Here is a 21,238-nt window from a genome sequence, read left to right on the forward strand (position 1 = left end):
ACGGTGACCACGCGTCGTCCGGTTTGGCCGGTTACGCACACAGCGACACCAGCGAGGAGCTGATCGTCGATGGTAACGAGGAGGAGGAGTGCTCGCAGGACGCCCTGTCGGTAAGTGGCGGTGGCGCTAACTCGCGCCCCCCGTTTTCGGAGCATCGATCGATCGATCGATCGATCTGCTTCCTCTCCATGTTGGGTTTTTTTCTGAGTACACCGGAGGGAGGGGTCGGGCGAACTGGGCCGTTTTGTTTTTTTTTGTGACCGATTTTGGAACAATGAACAAAGTCGTTTTTTTTCTTCTTTCGGTTATTCTATGCCATTTCTTGATAACTAATCTGAAAGAACAGCGGGAGGCAGAAGAAAAAAAAAACGGTGAACAATGTTCAAACTGCTGACCATTTTGCAACCACCGACCGTCCGACAGCTGGTAGATTTTTTTTTTCCCAGTGATAGCTCATTTTATTGTTTAAAAGCGTTATAAAAGCATTTTAGTGGGAAATTGTCAGAAGAAAAAAGTTATTCGTGGTGGAATTTAATGGTGTCAATTTTAGTTGGTTTTTATTTGGTAGCAAAAACCACAAGTGGGTATCGTTGAGAGCCTTGCAGCATTTAAATGTGAATTAATCAATTGGATCTCGGACCATAATTCGTTACAGTGATACTGGTAGAGTTACCAGATACCCTGAAAGTCTATCGCAAAGAACCGCAACATCGAAAAACGATGCTCGAAAAGATATGAAGCAAATTGAAAAAAATCTAGACACAGCATCACTCAAACTGATGTAGACGAATGAATTTCAGGTCGAATCACCCAACCAATACCTCAAAATGAGCATTAAATAAACGTCTTTCCAATTCTAAACTGGGCATGGTCTCATACCTTATCAAAAAAAAAAAAGTTAGACTCAATAAAGCCAAACAGTTACTTCGCTTGCCCGAAATTAAAATTCCGAACTTGGTTTGCTTTGATGAGAAACCATTCGTTATCCTGTTGTTTGGAAATGAAAAAAAAAAGATGCGGTTTAGTTGCCAGAGAAGCCAGCTAATGATTGCTAATGGCTGGCCACTAGGACGCATTAGCCGGGGTTGATAAAGGGTTGAGATGCGATAACATGCCATTTTTTGCATATTTTTGTTCGATGGATCCGAGATAAATCAACAGATTCATCAGCCAACTCTATTAGCAGCTTCATTGTAGTCCTAGGCATGCAAACAATGCATGTGAAAGTCCTGATTGATTGCCACAGGACTCTGTATCTTATTTAAAAGCAATAGCGAGACATGAGATTGGCGAAAAAGGAACGTTTCACAATTCATTTCCATGTCTCATTGGCTGTCAATATCTATGGACATAAACAGCGTAGGACTGAGGTGTTTTATAAAGCTTGTGTTTTAATTAGCTTGAGCAAACACTTCTCCTACAATGAGCCAAAAAAAGCCACAAAGCACCTTGCGGGCACCGAGCGATGGTTTCTTCAACGGTGTCTCAAGACCATAATTCGTCCAAAAAGTAACATATCGTAAAAAACTAAACTGATTCTAAAAGTTGCATGAAATTCCCGACATTTTTTGGTTTTACTGAAAAAAATTCAAACAAAAATGAAAAAGTTACGGCGTTTCAAATGTGTACTACAGCTTTTTTTTTTGCCTCACCCTGTATACACCACAATCGATTGGCATACATTCTAGGGTAGAAGGGATGTATTTGGTACGTAATAGCTCCATTTCGTTCCCCCTCCCCCACCCCAAGATTGATTTAAGTTTCTGGCACATTTAATGGGTTATTTAACCATTTAAATTTCGGCTAAAAACGCTGAAAGTAAGCAATTCGATAGAGGTGTATGTATTGTGTTTTTACCCATTTAGGGAGCTATCTCGGCTTTAATTTCAGCTTTAATATTTGCTTTCGGTTGTTTCATAGTCTTTGGACTGCACTGGCATAAGCCTTACATTTCAAATAGACCAACAGAAACACAAAACGCCCGATCCGCAAAACGTCACAAAAACGATCGTTTTCAATATAAAGTGTGACAATTTCATTCAGCTCTTTCAACGAGAAGTGATTCATTACCAAAACGGGCACAGAATAATCGTAAAAAAAAACTTTGTTCATCGTTCCAAAAATCGGCTAACAAAAAATGCAAAGTTATTCGACTTTAAAATAAGGAAGCACCTGACCGTGGCGCACCTTGTAGGGCTCGTGATCGTGCGATCTACGTGTTGCCGTGTTTAGCGACGCGATCCCTGCGATCGTTTTCAAGTGTAATGGTCTCAACTTTCTCTCTCTCTCTCTCTCTCTCTCGCACCCACACACTGTTTGTCCGCAGGGATGCCCGGTCGATCTGACGCGCTCGATGGAGGCAAGCGGCGAGAAACCGTCCCACGGACTGTGCGGCATCATCGTAGACAAGGAGGTGGCCGCCTCGGAGCGGCTCGCCTTCTCCGTGGAGAACATCCTCGATCCGAACAAGTTCAACGGTGCAAAGCTGCACCACCACCACCAGCACCACCATCATCATCATCACCATAACGGTGGTAGTGGTGGTGGTGGAGGAGGCGCTCCAACCAACAACCTCGCACACAACACCACCTCCTTCGGGAAGCTGCTACTGAACGGTGGTGGTGGTGGTAGCAAGGCGAGCAGCCCCGTCGGTGGTCACTACCCGCCCCATCATCTACTAAACCCACACCAGCCGAACGACAACAACAACACTAGCATCGTCAACCACAACAACAACAACAACAACAACAACCAGCACAACCAGCACAACAACAGCAGCAACTGCTACGGGAGCAGCAGTGTCGTCGTCAGCAATGGCGGCAAGTTTTGGGCGTCCCAGACGGCGCTGCTCGAACCGCGCCCATCCGATCAGGACAAGCTGGACGACGATCAGAGTGACTCCCACTCGGGTAAGTGCCCTTATCGCCCCCACACCTTGATCACAGGCCCTCCCCCCCCCCCCCCCCCGGAACAAAAGAAATCTGTGTGATACTGCGTGCCGAAACTTTTTACTCTTTCATTTCCAAAAACAAAACAAAAAAAAAACCAAAAAACTGTCGGTGTGCCGGTAAATTGTGCCGAGTGAGTGAGTGTGTGTGCGTGCGTGTGCACAGTGACTGAGTGTAAAAGTGCGTGTTCCTCGCGTCCATTCCCCATTCTCAAAAGTCAATCTTTGGAGGCTCAAACCGAAACCGAAACTAAAGAAGCAACGGCGAAACGGCAATCAAGCAGTAAAGGGGGGGGGGGGGGAGGGAGGGAACGCAAAGCAACACGCAAAACACGCGCAAAGTACACGGCCAAATCCTATCCAATCCTGCCATGTTACGGGGTCGCGACCTGCTCGGGTGCATCTGTTTCGAGTGGCCCACCCCACGGCCCAGTGTCACGTCCGGTCCAGTCCAGTCGTCGCTCCTGACTGGGCCCCCCCCCCCCCCCCCCCCCCTTATCGAATCTGGCGGCCGATGCATACAACCAGCCCAGTCCGTTGCACCGGAACGGTCCGGCAGGGTCAGCCGGGCCAGAAGGAATGCCACCGGGACCGGGTGGCGAGTCATCGTTGCCTGAGCCGCGCATTACACGACTTCTACAAATAGCAGCGGCAGTCACTGCTCCACAATCCACGCCTGGTGGTGCCCGGTGCATCCTACACTCCGCCTCGGAGATGCGGAGCCCGGTTGCCTCCCCCCCCCCCCCCCCCCCGTGTGCATCGCGCCAACCAAAGCAAACCAAAACAAAAATGGCGAACGCTGGGCGATCCGCACGATAAGCCGTGTGTTGTGGGCGTGCGTGCGTGCGTGCACGCGCGTGTGTGTCTGGTATGTTAGTTAGTCAGCTAGACGCCTGGGTCCTGTACCTGGTGCCCAGGTGCAGATAATGGCCGACAACGACGACGCGGACGACCAATTTGGGGGTGCATCGATCGATCGGATTGTGTGTTTTTCCGTTTTCTTTTCCGTTTCCTGCTAGTTTTTTTTTTTTGTGTGTTTTTGCTGACGATGACTGACTGACGGATTGCTTCATGGACTTCATGGCGGCCAGGGTCATTCCGGCCTACGGATTTGCGTGCAGTTCGGCCGGGCCGGCCGTTCGGCAGTGCAATTGGCCGCCAAGCAATTTGCATCACCATCCTGCAACCGGCTGCAATGGTGGCTTTCCTCCTTCCTTTTTTTTTTTTTTTCCTCACCGTCATTTGTCGCTGGCTGCTCTGTTGTGTTCCGTTTCTGTTTCTGGCCTGATGGACGGGGGGGGGGGGGGGGGGGGGCCTTATCGGAGCGCCCGCAGTGGTCGACAAAAACGGGCGTGATTTTCCGTTGTTTTTTTTTCCCCCGTTTTCTGTTTTCCGGTTGTTGTTCTGTGTTGTTCCGTGCGCGGAAGACATGGTGTACGTTCTTGTAGTGCATTCTGTTGCTGCTGCTGCTGGTGCGGCTGCATCTGCACACAGAATGTACGATCCGGCTTATCGGCCGGTCCTAACCAGTCATTCTCCTTCCCAATAGGCTTCCGTGCCGTGCCGTGGTGTCTTTGCTGTCCCGCGATTGAATGGTCGGATCCTTACAGCCGTGACGTTGACTGTATCGCCACCAGCGTCTTTATTGCTGTTGGCCAATTTACCCATTCGGGTTTTTTTTTGTGTTTTGGTACCGCTGTGGTACCGCTGTGGTACATGTTGGGGTGGAGGTGTTGGTAATGCCCCCCCAAAATTAGCCCCAAAGCTCATTCCGCAAATAACGGGGATTGTCGCGCCAGATCGAACCAGAGTAATAGTAAAATGGGGTGGAAAAAAAAAATCGAGCGAGGTAATCACACAGGTCCCGCTGGACACACCGATCAACGACACCACCAGCAGGTGCCCGGTCCGCAATCCGGCGTTCATTAGCGCGCGAAAAGTAGTAGTAGCAGCAGTGGGTGCCCTTGCCAATTATAATTACCGTCTGCTTACCCCTGCTTGGGATTAACACCCCAAAAACCACCCACCCTGCCTGGCAACGCACCACCAACGCAGCAGCAGCAGCAGCAGTTCAATCGAGCGAGCCAGAATGGCGGATGCCCGCCATTGCCACTGCATCATCGTCGCATTACATTGCACTTGCCCGGCCCGCCGCCTGCGCAATGTTTGCGCAGTTTATGCGCTGGGGATGAAAAGGGAATGGGGAGGAAAGGCAGGCACCCTGGAGGTGCGATCGATAATGGGCGGCGGCCCCAGTTCGGTGTTCATTGCTCTCTCTCTCTCTCTCCCTCTCTCTCTCGCTCTCTGCCCGGTGTTGCAATCCAGGGGCCTCAGCTTCGGTGTATGTGAGAGCGGGGAAGGATTCGCTTTTAGTGCGCGAACGTCACGCGGTCACCGCCACGACCCAGACCCAAACGACGCTCGTAGCGCGCAGCGCGCAGAGCGTTTTCTATAAATAAAATATGGATCAATATTTAGTGGACTAATTAGTGAAGGGGTTTTAATTATAATTGTAGCAATTAAACCCCTGGCCGAAACCCTGCCCCAAACCCACAGAGGCGCGGGGGGGTGCTCCACAGCAGCCGCCGAGTTTTGGTTTATCAATGTTTGCATCGCTGCCGGGTTGGCTTGGCTGACGTGCATATAGTTGCGATCGTGTTGTGCGCTCCATCTGGCAATGAAAGTGGAAGATTTTCGGAAAGCAGATTGATGCCCGTCGCTTCGCACCAGGAAATTCATAAATTAACATTTATGAATTAATGTTACAACTGAAAAAGTGCATTGATTTTGTTCAACCACTGTTTACCGTGCTACTGGAAAAGTACCAGCGCTAGCAGGTGACAAATTGAATGGTTAAAATTCATTACTCCTTTGAAATGCGGCAATTATGCACGAATTCATGTGTGCAGTTCGGGCGTTTCTCAACCTTTGCTCTTTTCTTAGTTCGTTGTGATTTATTGAACTTTTTTCTTTTAACGTTTACTGGATCTGTTTGGCTGCTTTTCTGCCTGCTGATAATAATTTCAGATCGGTCTGGTCTCGTTGCCGTCTTTGCTGTGGTTGCTCTCGATTTTTTGTGACGTAACTATTCAACTTTATATTTTCAAATGAATGGCATATTAATTTACATCTTTTGAAGAATATTTGGTAATGTTTTGAGCAACATTGAATGTAAAATTAATCCGTGGCATCCAATTTTGGTAGGCGTGTCGTCGCAAAGGTACTTTTTCTGGTGCCCATCGTAGCTGCGTGATGGGTCATCTGAAATATACAAATCGATACTCGTTTGAAAGATTATAAGTTTATCTAGGTAGCGCTGGAGACTTTTGGTTGATATTCCTATTTTTCGATTTTTGACAGGTTTTTGAAGTTCAGAAAGTGATGCTTTTTGTCATTTTGCCTAAGATCACGATTTTAAAAGATTTGTTTAAGAAAAAGTATCAACAATTTTCATAAAATCTCGACGGGGTTACCTGGCAAAGAGTGCACAAATTACGTGTTAAAAATTTCAAATTGATTGGCTCAGTAGTTTCTACGGTACGATGGACACATTGAAACCCTTGGTTTTTGGGAAACGCTCTTCAAAGTAGCGAGCTCTGCATGGAGCTTTGTATGAAACGCGGGTTTTCAAAAATCTGTATCTTTGTCAGTTTTGCATCGATTGATCCAAAACTTTTACACAATATTGTTGAAAGGATCAGCTTTCCGGGAATAATGTTAAAAGCATGTGTCACAAAGCAAAATCAAATACCGAAGCCCGCCTTAAGAGCAGTTTAAGCTTCCCTCTGTAGTCAGCATGTTAATTGGAAGCATAAAAGGATGTCAAATAGGCGTTTGAAGATTCAAAATCAATTTAGTGGAGTAGTACGATAAGTTATCGATTGAAGTGGCATGTTCGGATCAATATTCAATCAGTTGGTTACCGGGTTTTGGAAACGAGTTTTCGTTTTACAGGTCTCTGATTATTCAATATTTTCACGAATTCTGTCAGTGAAATACATGAATCAATGAAAGAAAAAACAAATGCACGATTTTTCTAATTTAAACTTTTGCCCCACTATGGATTTTGGGGCTTTACATCAAATATCACACGACTAAGAAAACGTACAGAGTGCGCCACCAGGATGGATCCTATTTGAAACGTTGAATAACTCTGTCATTTTTCAACCGATTTTGACTAACAGGACAGTTTCTGAAGCTTCAGTCTATGCCATTTTAGTAATGCGTCACTTCACGTTAAAAGAGCCGGCTGAAATTGGCAAACTTTACAGTGAAAAAAATCGGTCAATAGTGGAAACTGCGATCGTGCAATGGATGCGACATGGACAGCGCTGGCTCTCTTTCGCTGTGGTTCTATTTGAATAATAAGGATTTTGCCAACAAACCGAAGACTATGAAACAACTTAAACTAAATATAAGAATTGAAATTGCCAAATAACTCCCTAAATGTTGCCAAAACAATACAAAATGCCCGAAAGAAGGCCGCTTTTTGTATGCGCCAATGAAGACGGTCATTTTTTCGAAATCATATTTTCAGAATAGAAAGAATGGAATAGAATAACCTAAATGAAACTGATTTATTTTCTAAAATCGGCTGAAAAATGACAGAGTTATTCCACTTTAAAATAGGATACATCCTGATGCCGCACCCTGTTTAAAAGTTTGTATCACTACATTCGATAGTCATTGGTAGTAGTCACAAAAAAAAAACCCAATAACACTTTTACGAAACCATTTATTTTGTTCACTCAAACGCGTTCACCATACCAGCGGAATAAAATTACAATATTTATACGAAAAACAATCTTTACCTCATTTCTCTGAGCTCTCGCACTTCTGTAAAACAATACTAACAATGCTCTGTAAACTATGTAAAGTGAGCTGCCCAATGCTTTACTAATCCATGTTAGTGTTGCCAATTGTACGGCACTCTGTGCTCCAAAACTCTCAACTCGAACTTTTGCCCCCACGTTACTGTTACTGGGCTATGTGTTGAAATTTCCACGTCCATCGATTGATGTGCGCCTGTGTCTCCTGTGGTTCTGATTGATGCAATATTAGATCCTCCAATTGTTTGTGCTTCCTTCAGACAATTAAACGAACGCAGAGCAGCAAATAAAACGCCAATTTGGTGTGAATAATATTGATAGAAGAAAAGGACAAAATTTAGCCCAAAGCAGACCAACGTCAGGACACCGACACCGAAACCGAGATCTCTAATCAACGTGAAGCGCTGCGTCACCGCGAGATGTGTGATGTGTCTTCAACCCCTTAACGCATCGGACAGGCACGGACCAAGGACCGGCCGACCGACCGACCGACCAACCGAACCAGGATCACACCGGCTGTGCCCGCCAGTGACATTCACGGTGTCATTAATTTAATTACACGCACGAACGGGTCGGGTGCCGGTGTCCCAGTCCGGCCTGTTGCCTAGCTACAGCAAAAAGGGGGGGGGGGGGTGACGAGGGGTGGAACGGGTGCCCTGGTACCACGGCGGACGGACACCAGGGCGCCGTTACGGGGTCGGAATTTTAATTTAGATTTCATTCTGCTCCAAGATCTGTCTGTTTGTGGCGGCGCCGCCGGTGACGGCGGAGGTGGTGGTGAGGGGTGTTAACCGCGATGAGCCGTTTCGAAACACACAAAACCGAACCCAAAACCCAAGAGCCGAAACTTTGAGCCACGTTTAGGAAGCCGGGCGGCCGCAAAAATCCTCTTCTTTCGCATTCCCAGGCCAGGGGAGGTAGCAGCAGAAGGATTAGCGCGGTATTAGCGCGGTTCCACCAACCCTTAAGTGGGCCGGAATTCCTGGAGGATCCGATTGGTTAGCGCGCTCAAAACCACCAGCAGCAGCGGGCAATCCAAACGAACAAGCGTTGCGAACAAGCGACTTACAATCGGCGACTGGGCTTGGGTTTTGTGTGTGGGGCAAACCGTTCCGGGATTACTCACCCCTTTCGTGGTGGGGATGAGGGTTGTTCTGAGAAAAGAAGAGGGGGGGGGGGAAGCCTTTAATGGGACCATTGTCACGCAGTTCGTTAATTATTTCATCATTTACCACCAAGGGGCGTGGGGGGATGGGGTTGTTGCGTAAGTGCAGCACGCATAGCGTGCTGTAGTGGACCATCCCCTAGTTCCCAAAGGGGGTAGAGGGTAGTGGTTTTTGCGGAGTGCTCATGCAGGCAGGTTCGGTTTCGCTCGATCGATCGATCGATCGAGCGCAATGCAGTCGGTGCCGGTGCCGGCGGTTGCCTATCAATTACATCCCCCCCCCCCCCCCTGCACCCCTTCACACCCCCTTTTTGTATGTGTTTGTATGCGTGCAGCTTGAGAGCCGGTATTGCAAGCAGGTGTTGCAGCAGCAACCATCCAGATCCTGGGGGTTTCCGATCCGATAATCCTCCGGGGATCTAACCTACATCCCCCCGCCCCCCCCGATCACCCCTTCTGCCACGCTCTAGGCGCATCATCATTTGCATACTTTTAACCGGCCTAGCCAGCAGTCTGTTGGCACCATTGTGTTCCGGACCATTGTGATTCGGGGCTCCATAATTGATGGTGCTGCTTTCGATGGCGATTTTCAATCGAAGCGGGCCTATTCAATCGGAACCCGCAGAGAGAGAGAGAGAGAGAGAGAGAGATTAGAGTGGATGGACTCCGGGCTGGCGTGTCTTGGTATCTTGGTGGTCACACACGCGCTGGAACGTGCGGGAACGGCGACGGGGATGAGCATAATTAAAGAGGGATGCCGTCCTGGATACCGTCCTGGCAGCTGCCTCGCGCCATGTTGTTTTGTCAGGGGAGGGGGGGTTTTTTTTTTAAATTATTTACTGGCCCTCTGGCGCATCTGGCGCTGCAGAACGGAGATCCTAGATCATCACATTCCCTTGGCACCCAAAAAAAAAAATAAAATAAAATAATAAAAAATAAAAAATAACCGCATCGCGTGATCCTGCTGATGTTGTGCGTTTCCCTGTGTATGTTTGTGTGCGGCCGCTGTATGCCCGGAAAAGTTGCGCGTTGCTGCGAGTGTTGGTTGGTTTAGCGTGTGTTTTTGTGCTGTCGCTCGCTTTTCACATCAAAAAAAAAAAACAAAATCACGGCAAAAGCGATCCATTACACCCACCCACCTACTCACCCACCAGCAAACACCAACACCGTAATCAAAGTATCCAATTATCTCGAGATGAGCCCATCCTTATCCTCCGCTGCGCTGCGGATCTCTGCCCCTTGGACGCTCGCTCCGCTTTTCCCCCGCGCGTCTCGCCACGGACGTCTTCGTGTCGTGTCTTTTAAAGTTGGGTGTGCGCCCGCGCCCACACATACACATACAACAGCGGTGACGGCAGATAAAAGCGAATACCAAACCGGAAGCCAGCCAGTGTTAAATGCTTCCGGGAGTCTCTCTCTCTCTCTCTCTCTCTCTCTCTCTCTCTCTCTCTCTCTCTCTCTCTCGCTCTCTCCGATCGTAACACACAGAGCCAACCAACCAGCCCCAGACAAGATGGCCGACACGGCAACCGCCAACGCGACTCCATGAAGGAGTCGTCGACAGTCCACCATTCGCAGGATACCACCCACCCCCCCCCCCCCCTCCGCGAGCTCACTATGTACTCACTTTCACCTCCTCTCCCATTGCCTCGCTCTCTCTCTCTCTCTCTCACTCTCTCTCCCTGGCCGTGTGCCAGAGGGCATTAATTGAAGGGGAGTTATCCGGGACCACGCCACAACCAATGGCGACCGTCAGCCAGCCGGCTAGGGGTGGGTTTGTTACGATACCCCTACGGGGTGGGAGGGGGGACCTGGGGTAAAATATCGTCTCGCTTGCTCGCTCACCAACCGCCATGCCCAAATGCAATCATAATTATCCACTCGCGGCCGCGTCGCACACGGTCCCTTCTGCTCACCACTTCACAAACACCCCCCGGGTGCTGCTAGTGGGGGGGGGGGGGGGGGGGGTGGGATGAGGGGGGTTGGTTTTGAGCGTCCGTCCTCTCGGGTCCATCACCCAGAACCGGGCGATCGGGGCGGGACGGGACGGGGGGGTCAGGGTTGGTTGCATTTAATTTCTCTCGCCGCGCCAGCCCTTCTTTCTCCTCGGTTACTACCACTACCACTACTGCGACCACCGCTACTACCTGCTAGTGCCTGCTGGGTGTCGGTCGGCCACAAACTGTTGGTAATTTTATGACGGCTTTAGTCAGTGCGCTAATTAATCGAGAATTTTATAATTACCCTCGTGTCCCCCCCGTTCCTTTTTGGGGGTGACTGGGGGATGGTGGAGAGTCGTTCATCCCTCTTTCGCTCGCTCTCTCTCTCTCTCGTCGATGCTGGCTACCAGACAGGCCAGACAGGCCAGACGTACCCCCCCCCCCCCCCCCCCCCCCCCCGGGAAAATGGAATGGAAATGGTGGATGATCGAGAAGTGAACCGGTCTGCATCCCTCACTACTACTACTACTACTACTACTACCACTACCGATGGCCCGGTACAACCAATTAGCTTGCTAGAGTGCTCTCCACTCTTTATCACTCACACGGAAGGGGGGCACGCACACTTGGCTCGCACCTCGCTACGAGATAGTTAAAACTCTAAATTAGCTCCGTGGCAACAATGCGTGTAAACCGCGCTGTTACCCTCAGTGAATTGATGGCATGGCGCCACGGTTCGCGTTGGTTTTCTGGTGGCTTGGCTGATTGGTTCGTTGGTTGGTTGGTTGGTTGGTTGGGTGTTTATCTAAACTGCCAGCCCCCTCCGGGGGCATCTGGTGCGCGGTTGAGGTGTCGATGACGCGCCGAAAAACATTATTTAACTTTTCAGTGCAGCTGGTGGAGAGGCGAGGCGCTAGAGTGAAGGTTTTTGCGCGGAAGCGCTGTCCTGTTTGTCAAACCGCAACGTCGCGCGTTGCGCGGCGAGTCGTGTGGCGTGTGCGATTGATAAGGGGCTAACCCCCGGTACCTCACTGAATTGCAAAGTTTTGCGCTCCAAAGATTGCTATCTTGCGTGTTTTAAAAGCTCGAACTACACACATTTACACGCGCTCGTGTGCGCGCTATCAATGGTTGTGGATTATTTTATTATTTCTTGGAATACTTTGATTTATTTAGTTTACAAATTGCTTTGAATGTCTTATAAAATAACAACCCCTTTTAGAGAGAGAGAGCTTAAAGATACGGCTCGTCCTTTCGTTCGCTTACAAAAACAAAAAAAAAATACAGAAACTTAAACGGGCTTCGGTGATTGATTTTATTTTGTGACACATGTTTTTAACATTTTTCCCTGAAAGCTGATCCTTTCAAGAGTATTGTGTAAAAGTTTTGGATCAATCTTTGGTTTCTTTGGATCAATCTTTGGTTTTGGAAGCAAAATTGACAAAGATACAGATTTTTGAAAATCCGCGTTTCATACAGTTCGCTACTTAGAAGAGCGTTTCCCAAAACCAAAATGGTTTTCAAATTCGTTGCCGTACCATAAAAACTACTGGGCCGATTGATTCGAAATTTTTAACACATAATCTGTACACTCCTTGCCAGGTAGCCCCGTCAAGATTTTATGAAAATTGTGTATACTTTTTTTTAAACAAATCGCCAAAAATCGTGTTTTTAGGCATAATCGCAAAAAGCATCACTTTTTCAACTTCAAAAATCTGCCAAAACTCGGAAAATGACAGATTCAACAAAAACTCGACGGGACTACCTGGATAAACTTAAAATCTTTCAAACGAGTATCGATTTGTATTTTTCGGATGACCCATCACGCAGCTACGATAGGCACCGTAAAAAGCACCTTTTCGCAGACGCTCCTTCAGAAATTTAATGCCATGGATGAAGTTTTTAGTCAATCTTCCCCAAAATAAAACTAATTATTAATCAAAAGTTGTAGGTTTATACGACAGTCACTTGAAAAAATAAAGTTGTATCGTGCTTGAGAAAAAATCGTCGAAAATGTGCCTTTTTTCGCCAGAAATTACCGAAGCCCCCCTTAAGCGGGGCTTAGGTTAATTCTTGTAAGAAAATGCCAATTTTGATGATTTTTTTGTAAACACAGTAGTTTCTAACTGTTCAAGAATATTATGTTATAGATTGGGGAAAATTTGTTGAACACTTCATACATGGCATCAAATTTAAGGAGACATGTCTTCGAAAACATACTTTTTCCCGTGCCCATCTGGTAGCTACGTGATCGAAGTCGTCGAAAATAAACCAATCGATACTCTTTTGATAGATTATAAGTTTTTTTTCCCGGTAGTCCTGTCGCGGTTTTGCTGAATTGCCCCAGGTTTTGGCAGACACTATGTTGGTGACGGATTGATCAATGATCAAACCGGGTTCGTCGCTTGAGCAAGCAAGTCTTTTGATTCGCCCCCAGAACCGGTGCCCATAGCTGCGTGATGGGCCATCAGAAACATACAAATCGTTACTCGTTTGAAAGATTATAAGTTTATCCAGGTAGCCCCGTTGAGTTTTTGTGGAAATTCCTATGTTTCGATTTTTGGCAGATTTTTGAAGTTGAGAAAGTGATGCTTTTTGCGATTTTGTCTAATATCACTATTTTCCGCGATTTGTTTAAAAAAAAGTATCAACAATTTTCATGAAATCTTGACAAGGCTACCTAGCAAAGAGTGTACAGATTATTTGTTTAAAATTTCGAATCAATCAGCCCAGTAGTTTTTATGCTACTATGAAAGGGTTGGTTTTTATGGAAACGCGCTTCAAAACGCGATATTTCCAAAATCAATATCTTTGTCAGTTTGCCATCGTTTGTTTCCATTTTTCGAGCACAATACTCTTGAAAGCATCAGCATTGAGGGAAAAATGTAAAAAAATAATTGTAAAAAAAGTAAATCCAACCAATTAAGTACTACCATGATAAAAATAAACCGGAATTTTGAATTTATTCTTCGCGGGCTTATCAATTTTGTACGTCATGGCGATTTTTAAAATGGATTCAAAGCATGAACAACGTTAAAAATTAAATTAAGTGTAGCTGTTGAGCACGATTCTCGTCCTGGAAGGCCATCGACATCGGCAACTGATGAAAACGTGAAATCCGACAATTTTTGATTGAAAATCGCAAAATCGACAATAAGAGAGATAGCTGAGACCACCAAGATAACATTCGGATCCATCCGCAAAACAAAAACCTGCTTTTTTGGGGTAACAACTCGTGGACTCTCCATGACGATAATGCGCCATCTCATAATGCGTTGATTATTCGTGAGTTTCTCGTCAAAAACAGCAACAATACCATTCAACACCCGGCCTGATTCACCTGATCTCGCACTATGTGACTTCTTCCTATTCAGTTGACTCAAAAAACTACTACGAGGAACTCGTTTTGAGAGTGTGGAGACGATAAAGCAAAAATCGCCACAGCCACTAATGGTTATACTAAAAATCGACTCCAGAAAAGTTTGCCAGGAGTGGATCAAATGCCTGGCACTAGTGCATTGCATCCGACGGGCACTACTTTGAAGGGGACGATTTGAATTTTGAAGATTAAACAACTACTTTTATTTTTAACAAGTACTTTTATGACAAAATTCCGGTTTATTTTTCCGGTCATCGTAGTAAATCGCACGATGCCTTTGAGGCGATATCTCTAGCCATCTGAGCTTCGGGAGGATGGACAAGTCTCAAACAGCAGCAAAAAAAAAAAAAAAACAACGGCGCTTCCTGGCGCAATTGTCGCGTTCCTGCTGTTGCTGCTGCTGCTGCTGCTGTGAACCTGATGCGTTGCCTGGTGTGTGTCCCTGCGGAGTTAACGAGCGAACTCTCTCGTTAACGGCTGTGCGGCTCGTACGGAACGGCAGAGCCAGAGCAACCTCAGTGGATGTAATGATGTGCCATATTTGCTTTAATTCCCCCTGTCTCTCTCTCTCTCTCTCTCTGTTTTTCTGTTCCTCACAATGTCCTGCCCCTGGGATGGCGGCCACAGAACTGGAAATATTAATATCCCGGGCAGGACAAAGGGGGCATACAGTCAAGTGTCGGTCGATGGCCGTCGGTCCCACGTCGGTAGAAGTGTCATCAATTACAAATAATTTAACTATTTATCAGGCGCGGGCGCGCGAGCGCGCGCGGAGGGAAATCAGTGCCAAATCCGACCGGGCTCAGGCTCAATTCCCCTGTGTCTGTGTTCGCCTCCTGTGTTCACCGTTCTCGGCACCACTCCGTGCCAGCACTTGTTTCGCCCAGTCGCTTGACCAGTGGCCAGTGGCGCTTCTATTTCAGTGACAGAGAGGAAGAAGAAGCAGAAAAAAAAAAACACACACACAAACCAGACAAGCTTCGGTTCTAGCTTCGGCGGCAGCAGAGTGGCATATGCGATGTGTATATGTGTGCGACGAGTAAAACGAGAGGGGGGACCCCAGGACGGCACGACACGAACCGACGACACGCTGGTTTAGTTGGGTAATCTTGAACTAATTGATGGCAACTGCTATTCAATTACCAGCGTGCGTGCGAGCGAGCGAGCGACCGAGAACGACCGAACTCCCCCTTTCTGTTGTTCTGTGTGTGCGCAGCGCGCTGCGTGCTGCTGCGGGAACGCAACCCGAAACGACCAGTTGACAACGATAATAAGACACACGGAACAGCAGGGCAAGAAGGGGACTCCGGGTTTTTTCGTTTTTTTCTTTTGTTTTGTTTTTCCGTTCTGTGTCCCATTGCCCGCTCATGTGTGTCCAGGGAAGCGCAGCGCATTGGGACATTCGGGACATGAAATCAATTCCCCCAGCGGCGGCGGACTGTGGAAGGGTGAGCAAAAGGAAAAACCCCCGGCGAGAGAGAGAGTGAGAGAGGGAAGTGGTAAAAAAATTAATTCAATTCGTTTCCAATAAAGCGTCAGCTCGCCGCCGTCGTTGTCGTCGTTGTCGCCGTGGACGTGGTGTAATTGATTGGTGAGTGAGGACTGCTACCTATAGGCGCCCTCGTATCTGTGTCAGTGTTTTTTGGGAGGGTGTTCAATATCCCTTCGTGTTGTTGCGAGGGTTCAGTCGTTGCTGCTGCTGGTTGGCTGCCCTTTTTCCACCTACCATCATGATGATGATGATTGCCACAGAAATCACATCACGCTCTGTGTGTGTGCGTGTGTGTGTGTTTGTTGGTCGCTGGCGTGATTGGCACTCTTGTGGTCAAACTACATGCTGTACGTCTGTGGGGGAGTGGGAGCCCAGGACCATTTATCTTAGGGCGCGTCATGGCACGTCTTCCGGTGGCCGTAATTGGATCCACCGGCCCTGCTTATTAGAGGTTGCTGGTGCTGGTGGACTCGATGGGGCCAAGTGACGTCAGAGGGAGAGAGAGAGAGAGAGAGAAAGAGAGAGTGAGCCTTTCACGCCTGCTTTCCTAATTAATCAATTGCCTCTGTCCAGCTTGCCTACCTGCCAGGCACGATCAGTCCCGCTTCGGATCAGTTCGGACAGTTGAAGTCCTTTCCTTTTCCGGCTCTTCGCTTCTGTGCTGTGTGTGCTGTACTGTCGGTGGCGTCCTTCTGTCTGTCTGTCTGTCTGTCTGTCTGTGTCTGCCGTTTCGATTACGATTCCCGCCACTACTGCTGCACTCTCGGTGCCTCTTCCTGTTGATCCGCCACCGAGAGGCGAGCCAGAGTTGCGGTGTGACTGCGTGAGAGAGAGAGAGAGAGAGAAACAAGGGTGCGGTGCGGTGGTTGGGAGCAAATTTTATGCAAATTGATTTCCGATTTAACGGTTCGTTGGAATTTACTTTCGCACCGACTGCCGTCCGTCCGCTTCCCTTTTCCCATTGCCCGTGACCGGTGCGAGCCGGAACCGGCGCCTTCCGATGCGCTTCCTGGCGCGCCCTCCCCCCTCTGAGGGATTAGTGGTGAAGCGCGGCACGGCACGAAGCGAGCGAGAGTCCTGGCACGCGACCAATGACAACATGCGCAGCGTGGCAAGCCGGGTACGGGTGTGCGGGGCAGTGAGTGAGGGTGCTAGGGAAATTAATTACTTCTTCACTTCACTCCACCGTCGACGAAGCCGACGTGAGGTGTGGACGTGAGCCCGGGGAGATCTGGATCTCGGATTGCGTGCGGCAAAATCGGCTTGGCTCCATCCACATTGTCCCCGAATGGACCGACAACGACGGCGACGATGGGCACCGATGACGGCTGAAATGAGCTGAGAGGTCGATGATGAGATGTTGATGATGACGGAGATGCATTCGACGCTCTCTTGGCGGCTGGCCGGTGCGCACAGCAGCTTCCGGTGTGGCATCGCAATCGATCAACCGACCGCCGCGCCGTATCCGAAACGCCTCGAGCGCATCAAACGTCAAACGGGAGACGTTCGCACTATAAAAACCCGGGAAAAGAAGCATTTATGTAACGGATGTCTCCCGCCAACTTTCGTCTCTCACCCCCTCTTGTGTTACTCTCATTTGAACACAATAATGAAATGAAGCAAGAGCGCCAAGATAGCGTGACGTCCAACGAGACGCATTATTTCGTTTTAATAAGGACAGACTTTAGAAAGTTCACACGTACCCACACCAGCGTGCGACGGTAGAAAAGGGGGATCGAGGAAAAAGTTTATCATCACCCGGGCAGCCACCGTAATGAAGCTGTTACGACGACGACGACGACGACGACGACGTGCGGTTCTCGGTTCTTCTTCGCTTATCCAGAGACAGAGAGAGGGAGAGGGAGAGGGAGAGAGGGAGTGGAGGCACCAACACCGCACACCCCGTTGACAACCCGTTTGACACTTTTTGAGCGGAAATTGATATGTTTACGGATATCATAAATTGTGTTGTTGTTGTTGTTGCTGTTGTTGTTGTGCGAGCGACCTGTAGCCTTTGGCAAACCTCTCTTCTCTTTCGCTGCACAGCAGGGGTTTTTGAGCCAACAACCCGGCCAAAACCCCGGGATGCTGTTATTTGTTATAAATATGATTGATATTCGATGTACAACGGAAAAACAAAAAACTAATGTTTTCTAGCAATTTCAGCATAGATGAGCTAGAAAACGTTTTTTCTTAGTCGTGAATCTGCTTTTCTCTTATTTACTTCTTTTATATTTGCGTTTATTTTTCTTGGGGATCGCCCTTTTATAGCGTTTGCCATGCTCAGATAATAAAATTCACTCTAGATTGCAACCATTTATAATTAGCAACGTTGAAATCATCCAGTTGATATCGGAATCCATCCAACTTCGCTTGAAATTTGCGTTGAATCGCAGAATTTCCTTTCAAACACCTTCATTTTGGCTACTACTGAAGGTCACTCGAAAATTTGTGCTAATTTCTTCTCATCATATGGAAGTATGTCGTCTCCAAAACCTTCTTGGAGCATTTTTTTAAGTATCTGGCACAAATATCGCCAAGAAACAGTCTGTAGAATAAAACGCAAACACAGCAATTAGACGAAAAACTCTGAAAAACCCATACCTCACAAAAATCTCGAAAAATCGGTAAAGGGAAACCGGGGGGAATAATTGCAACTGGTTTTATATTCCAGAGACCTCACTCATTCAAATGCTGTCTGAGTTTCAGCAGAGTATTGTCGGGCTTTTGAGAAAACTGATGTTGAAATTTTCACTTTGTCTCATGTGTCTTTTTAAAGGTTCATTTTTGATAAAAGAAAACTGTGATTATTTTTAAACTTCAAACCATAAAGAGCACTGCAAAATATTCTACTAACTTCGTAGATGTTCGTGCATACCAAGAACAGACTGTTATCTTTCTCTAGAACTACTTTTTAGTTGACAAGAATGGCGCGACGCACTTATTTCGGCTATTTAGATCCTTCCACTTCCCAGCTAAAAATTGATAACGTAGCAGGGATATGTAATCAATGTATAAATTCTTTATGATAGTGCTGCTGTGTGTAGAATACTTTAAAATTATTAGCAACACAAAATTTGAACACACAAATAAAAATTATGCTCGGGGGTTTTGACCGGTTTTTGGCGCAAATACCCCGGCTGTGCGGCAGCGCGCTGCTTTCTGCTGGTGCTGTGCTGAGAAAGAAACAAGTGATAGTCATAAAATAATTGCCATAAATTAGCTGGCAACGACCATAATGGTGATTCTCGATCCGTGGACAGTTTTTGGTTAGTGGTAAAGAAGGGGTAGAAAGGGGGGGGGGGGGGGTGTAGTCAAAATGGCAGCCCCTTTGCACGCGGCTTCCAATTTCGATCACAATGTCAACGACTCATCGCTTGTTTACTCATCTGTGTTCCTCTCTGTCTGCCTTTCTCTCTCTCTCTCTCTCTCTCTCTCTCTCTCTCTCTTTCTTGTCATTATCCAAACAGCGAAGGATGATATGGACCAGGACGATATGGGCGATGACAACACGATGGGGAGCGATCTGGAGGATCACGCCAGCGAAACGAGTGACACAAAGAAGGATGGCACGGGACGGGGTGGTAGCGGAAGTGGCACCGGTGGGGGCAGTGGGGGCGGTGGTGATGGCAAATCACAGGGCAGCAGCAGTAGCAGCTCCAAACCCCGACGGTAAGGTCCCAGCGACACCATTCTTCCTGTACCCCCGGCTAAAGCTTGGAACACCTTAAATTTGTGCCGGTATAAACCAGGACACAGCTCAGGCCAGAAAGAAGCTAAACGCATGGTAGCGGTGTCATTTTGTTGGTATTTTATCTAGCTTTCCATAAAAAAGATGCAATTAAATTATTGGGTCACGTGGCGTATTAATTTACGCACTTTTTGGTTTTAATGCGACACATCATTTTCGCCACAGTAGTGGAAGAAGTCTCATTCAGGCCATTTTTTCTCACCATTTGTGCATAACAGCTAGATTTTTAATCATTTTACATTGTTTCTTTAGTTTTTGTTCCATAATATCTCATAGTATTGGACGATACTGTGGTCAGCAATTTGGTGGAATAAACATTTTTGGTATGAAATCAATGCAATGTTGTTTCGATACCAATTTATGATCTCCGTGCTATAATAGCAGCTTGCCAAGTCAGGCCAGCACTTAACGGGACCTTTAGGAGACTTAATAAGTGGTAGAATGATCGTTTCCAGCCATTCTTCTTTCATGGACATGGACTAACGACGCTTCCGTGATGAAAGCACGCGTAGTTTTCAAACCATAACTGCAGTTCGCTTGCCAAATGAGCAGTTTACGGGTGATTTTATCTGTGTAAATGAGCTACTTTCGTATTCCCTAAAGTCAAATTTGCCAAAATGCAGATTTACGTGGGTTTTTTCTCCAGTAAAATTTAGTTTTCATAGTGAGTGTGCAGACGTTTTTCTTCTCGCCCTTCGTATTCCATTGGCGATATCTTTTGAAGTTATGGTTTGATTTTGGTAATTTTTTTATCACTTAAAGAGAAGACTTGGACCTTTAAGAAGACACCAACACCAGAGTAGCAAAGCGACCACTAGGGGCACTGCAGTGAGTAGAAGAGTGCGGTCAAATTTAAGGTGTTTCAAGCTTTATGTCCTCTCTCTCTCTCTCTCTCTCTCTCTCTCTCTCTCTCTTTCTCTTTCCTCTCCCTCGTCTCTCTCTCTTTCCTCTCTCTCTCTTTCCTCTCTCTCTCTCTTTCCTCTCTCTCTCTTTCCTCTCTCTCTCTTTCCTCTCTCTCTTTCTCTACCTGCGCTGCTACTAATCCTTCCGTTCCGCCCTCCAATTAGTGCCAGGACGGCGTTTACGTACGAGCAGCTGGTCTCGCTGGAGAACAAGTTCAAAACGACGCGCTACCTGTCGGTGTGCGAGCGGCTCAATCTCGCCCTCAGCCTCAGCCTCACCGAAACCCAGGTAAGAGCGGGTGGGCAGCCGGGGGGGGGTGTCACAACCTGCCGCACGAATGAAACCACACTAGCTGGCACGATTTTGTTTTTGTTTTCCGACCTTCCAAAAAAAAAAAAAAAAAAAAACAGGTGAAGATCTGGTTCCAGAACCGGCGGACAAAGTGGAAGAAGCAGAACCCGGGCATGGACGTGAACAGCCCGACGGTACCACCGCCCAACAGTGGCGGCACGTTCGGGCCCGGCTCGTACGCCAGCAGCCTGCTCTACCCGCACGCCATGCCCTACCCACCGTACGGTCCCTACTTCCATCCGCTCGGTGGCCACCATCTGGGGCACTCGCACTCGTAAGAACGCCACCGGAATGGACGCCCGGGACGCCCCGGGGGGAGGGGATTAAAATTCGAATCAAAATTATTAGCAGATAGGTAACAATCACTCGCGGAGTGTGCGCCGGAGACTTGTGGTCTTCTGTCTTATGTTCGTAGGGAAGGGGTCTGAGAAAGGGGTGGAGGGGGGTGGGGGGTAAAGTTGGTTTAGCTGCAGCCCGCCGA

The 21,238-nt window shown here is 47.6% G+C and overlaps 1 protein-coding gene across 1 annotated transcript in view; it reads left to right on the forward strand.

Annotated features, from left to right (window-relative positions):
• Positions 1 to 21,035, forward strand: part of LOC126576933 (homeobox protein slou-like) — a 22,485-nt gene extending 1,450 nt beyond the window's left edge. Inside the window, exons 2-7 of the mRNA XM_050238286.1 lie at positions 1 to 110; positions 2,327 to 2,479; positions 2,603 to 2,909; positions 19,223 to 19,424; positions 20,571 to 20,694; positions 20,817 to 21,035. The exon at positions 1 to 110 is cut by the window's left edge and continues 700 nt beyond it. Coding sequence (XP_050094243.1) covers positions 1 to 110; positions 2,327 to 2,479; positions 2,603 to 2,909; positions 19,223 to 19,424; positions 20,571 to 20,694; positions 20,817 to 21,035 — 1,115 coding nt within the window. The remainder of the gene's footprint in view (positions 111 to 2,326; positions 2,480 to 2,602; positions 2,910 to 19,222; positions 19,425 to 20,570; positions 20,695 to 20,816) is intronic.
• Positions 21,036 to 21,238: the final 203 nt, after the last annotated feature.

Source organism: Anopheles aquasalis, chromosome X (genome assembly GCF_943734665.1).
Source record: "Anopheles aquasalis chromosome X, idAnoAquaMG_Q_19, whole genome shotgun sequence".
NCBI classification, from domain to species: domain Eukaryota; kingdom Metazoa; phylum Arthropoda; class Insecta; order Diptera; family Culicidae; genus Anopheles; species Anopheles aquasalis.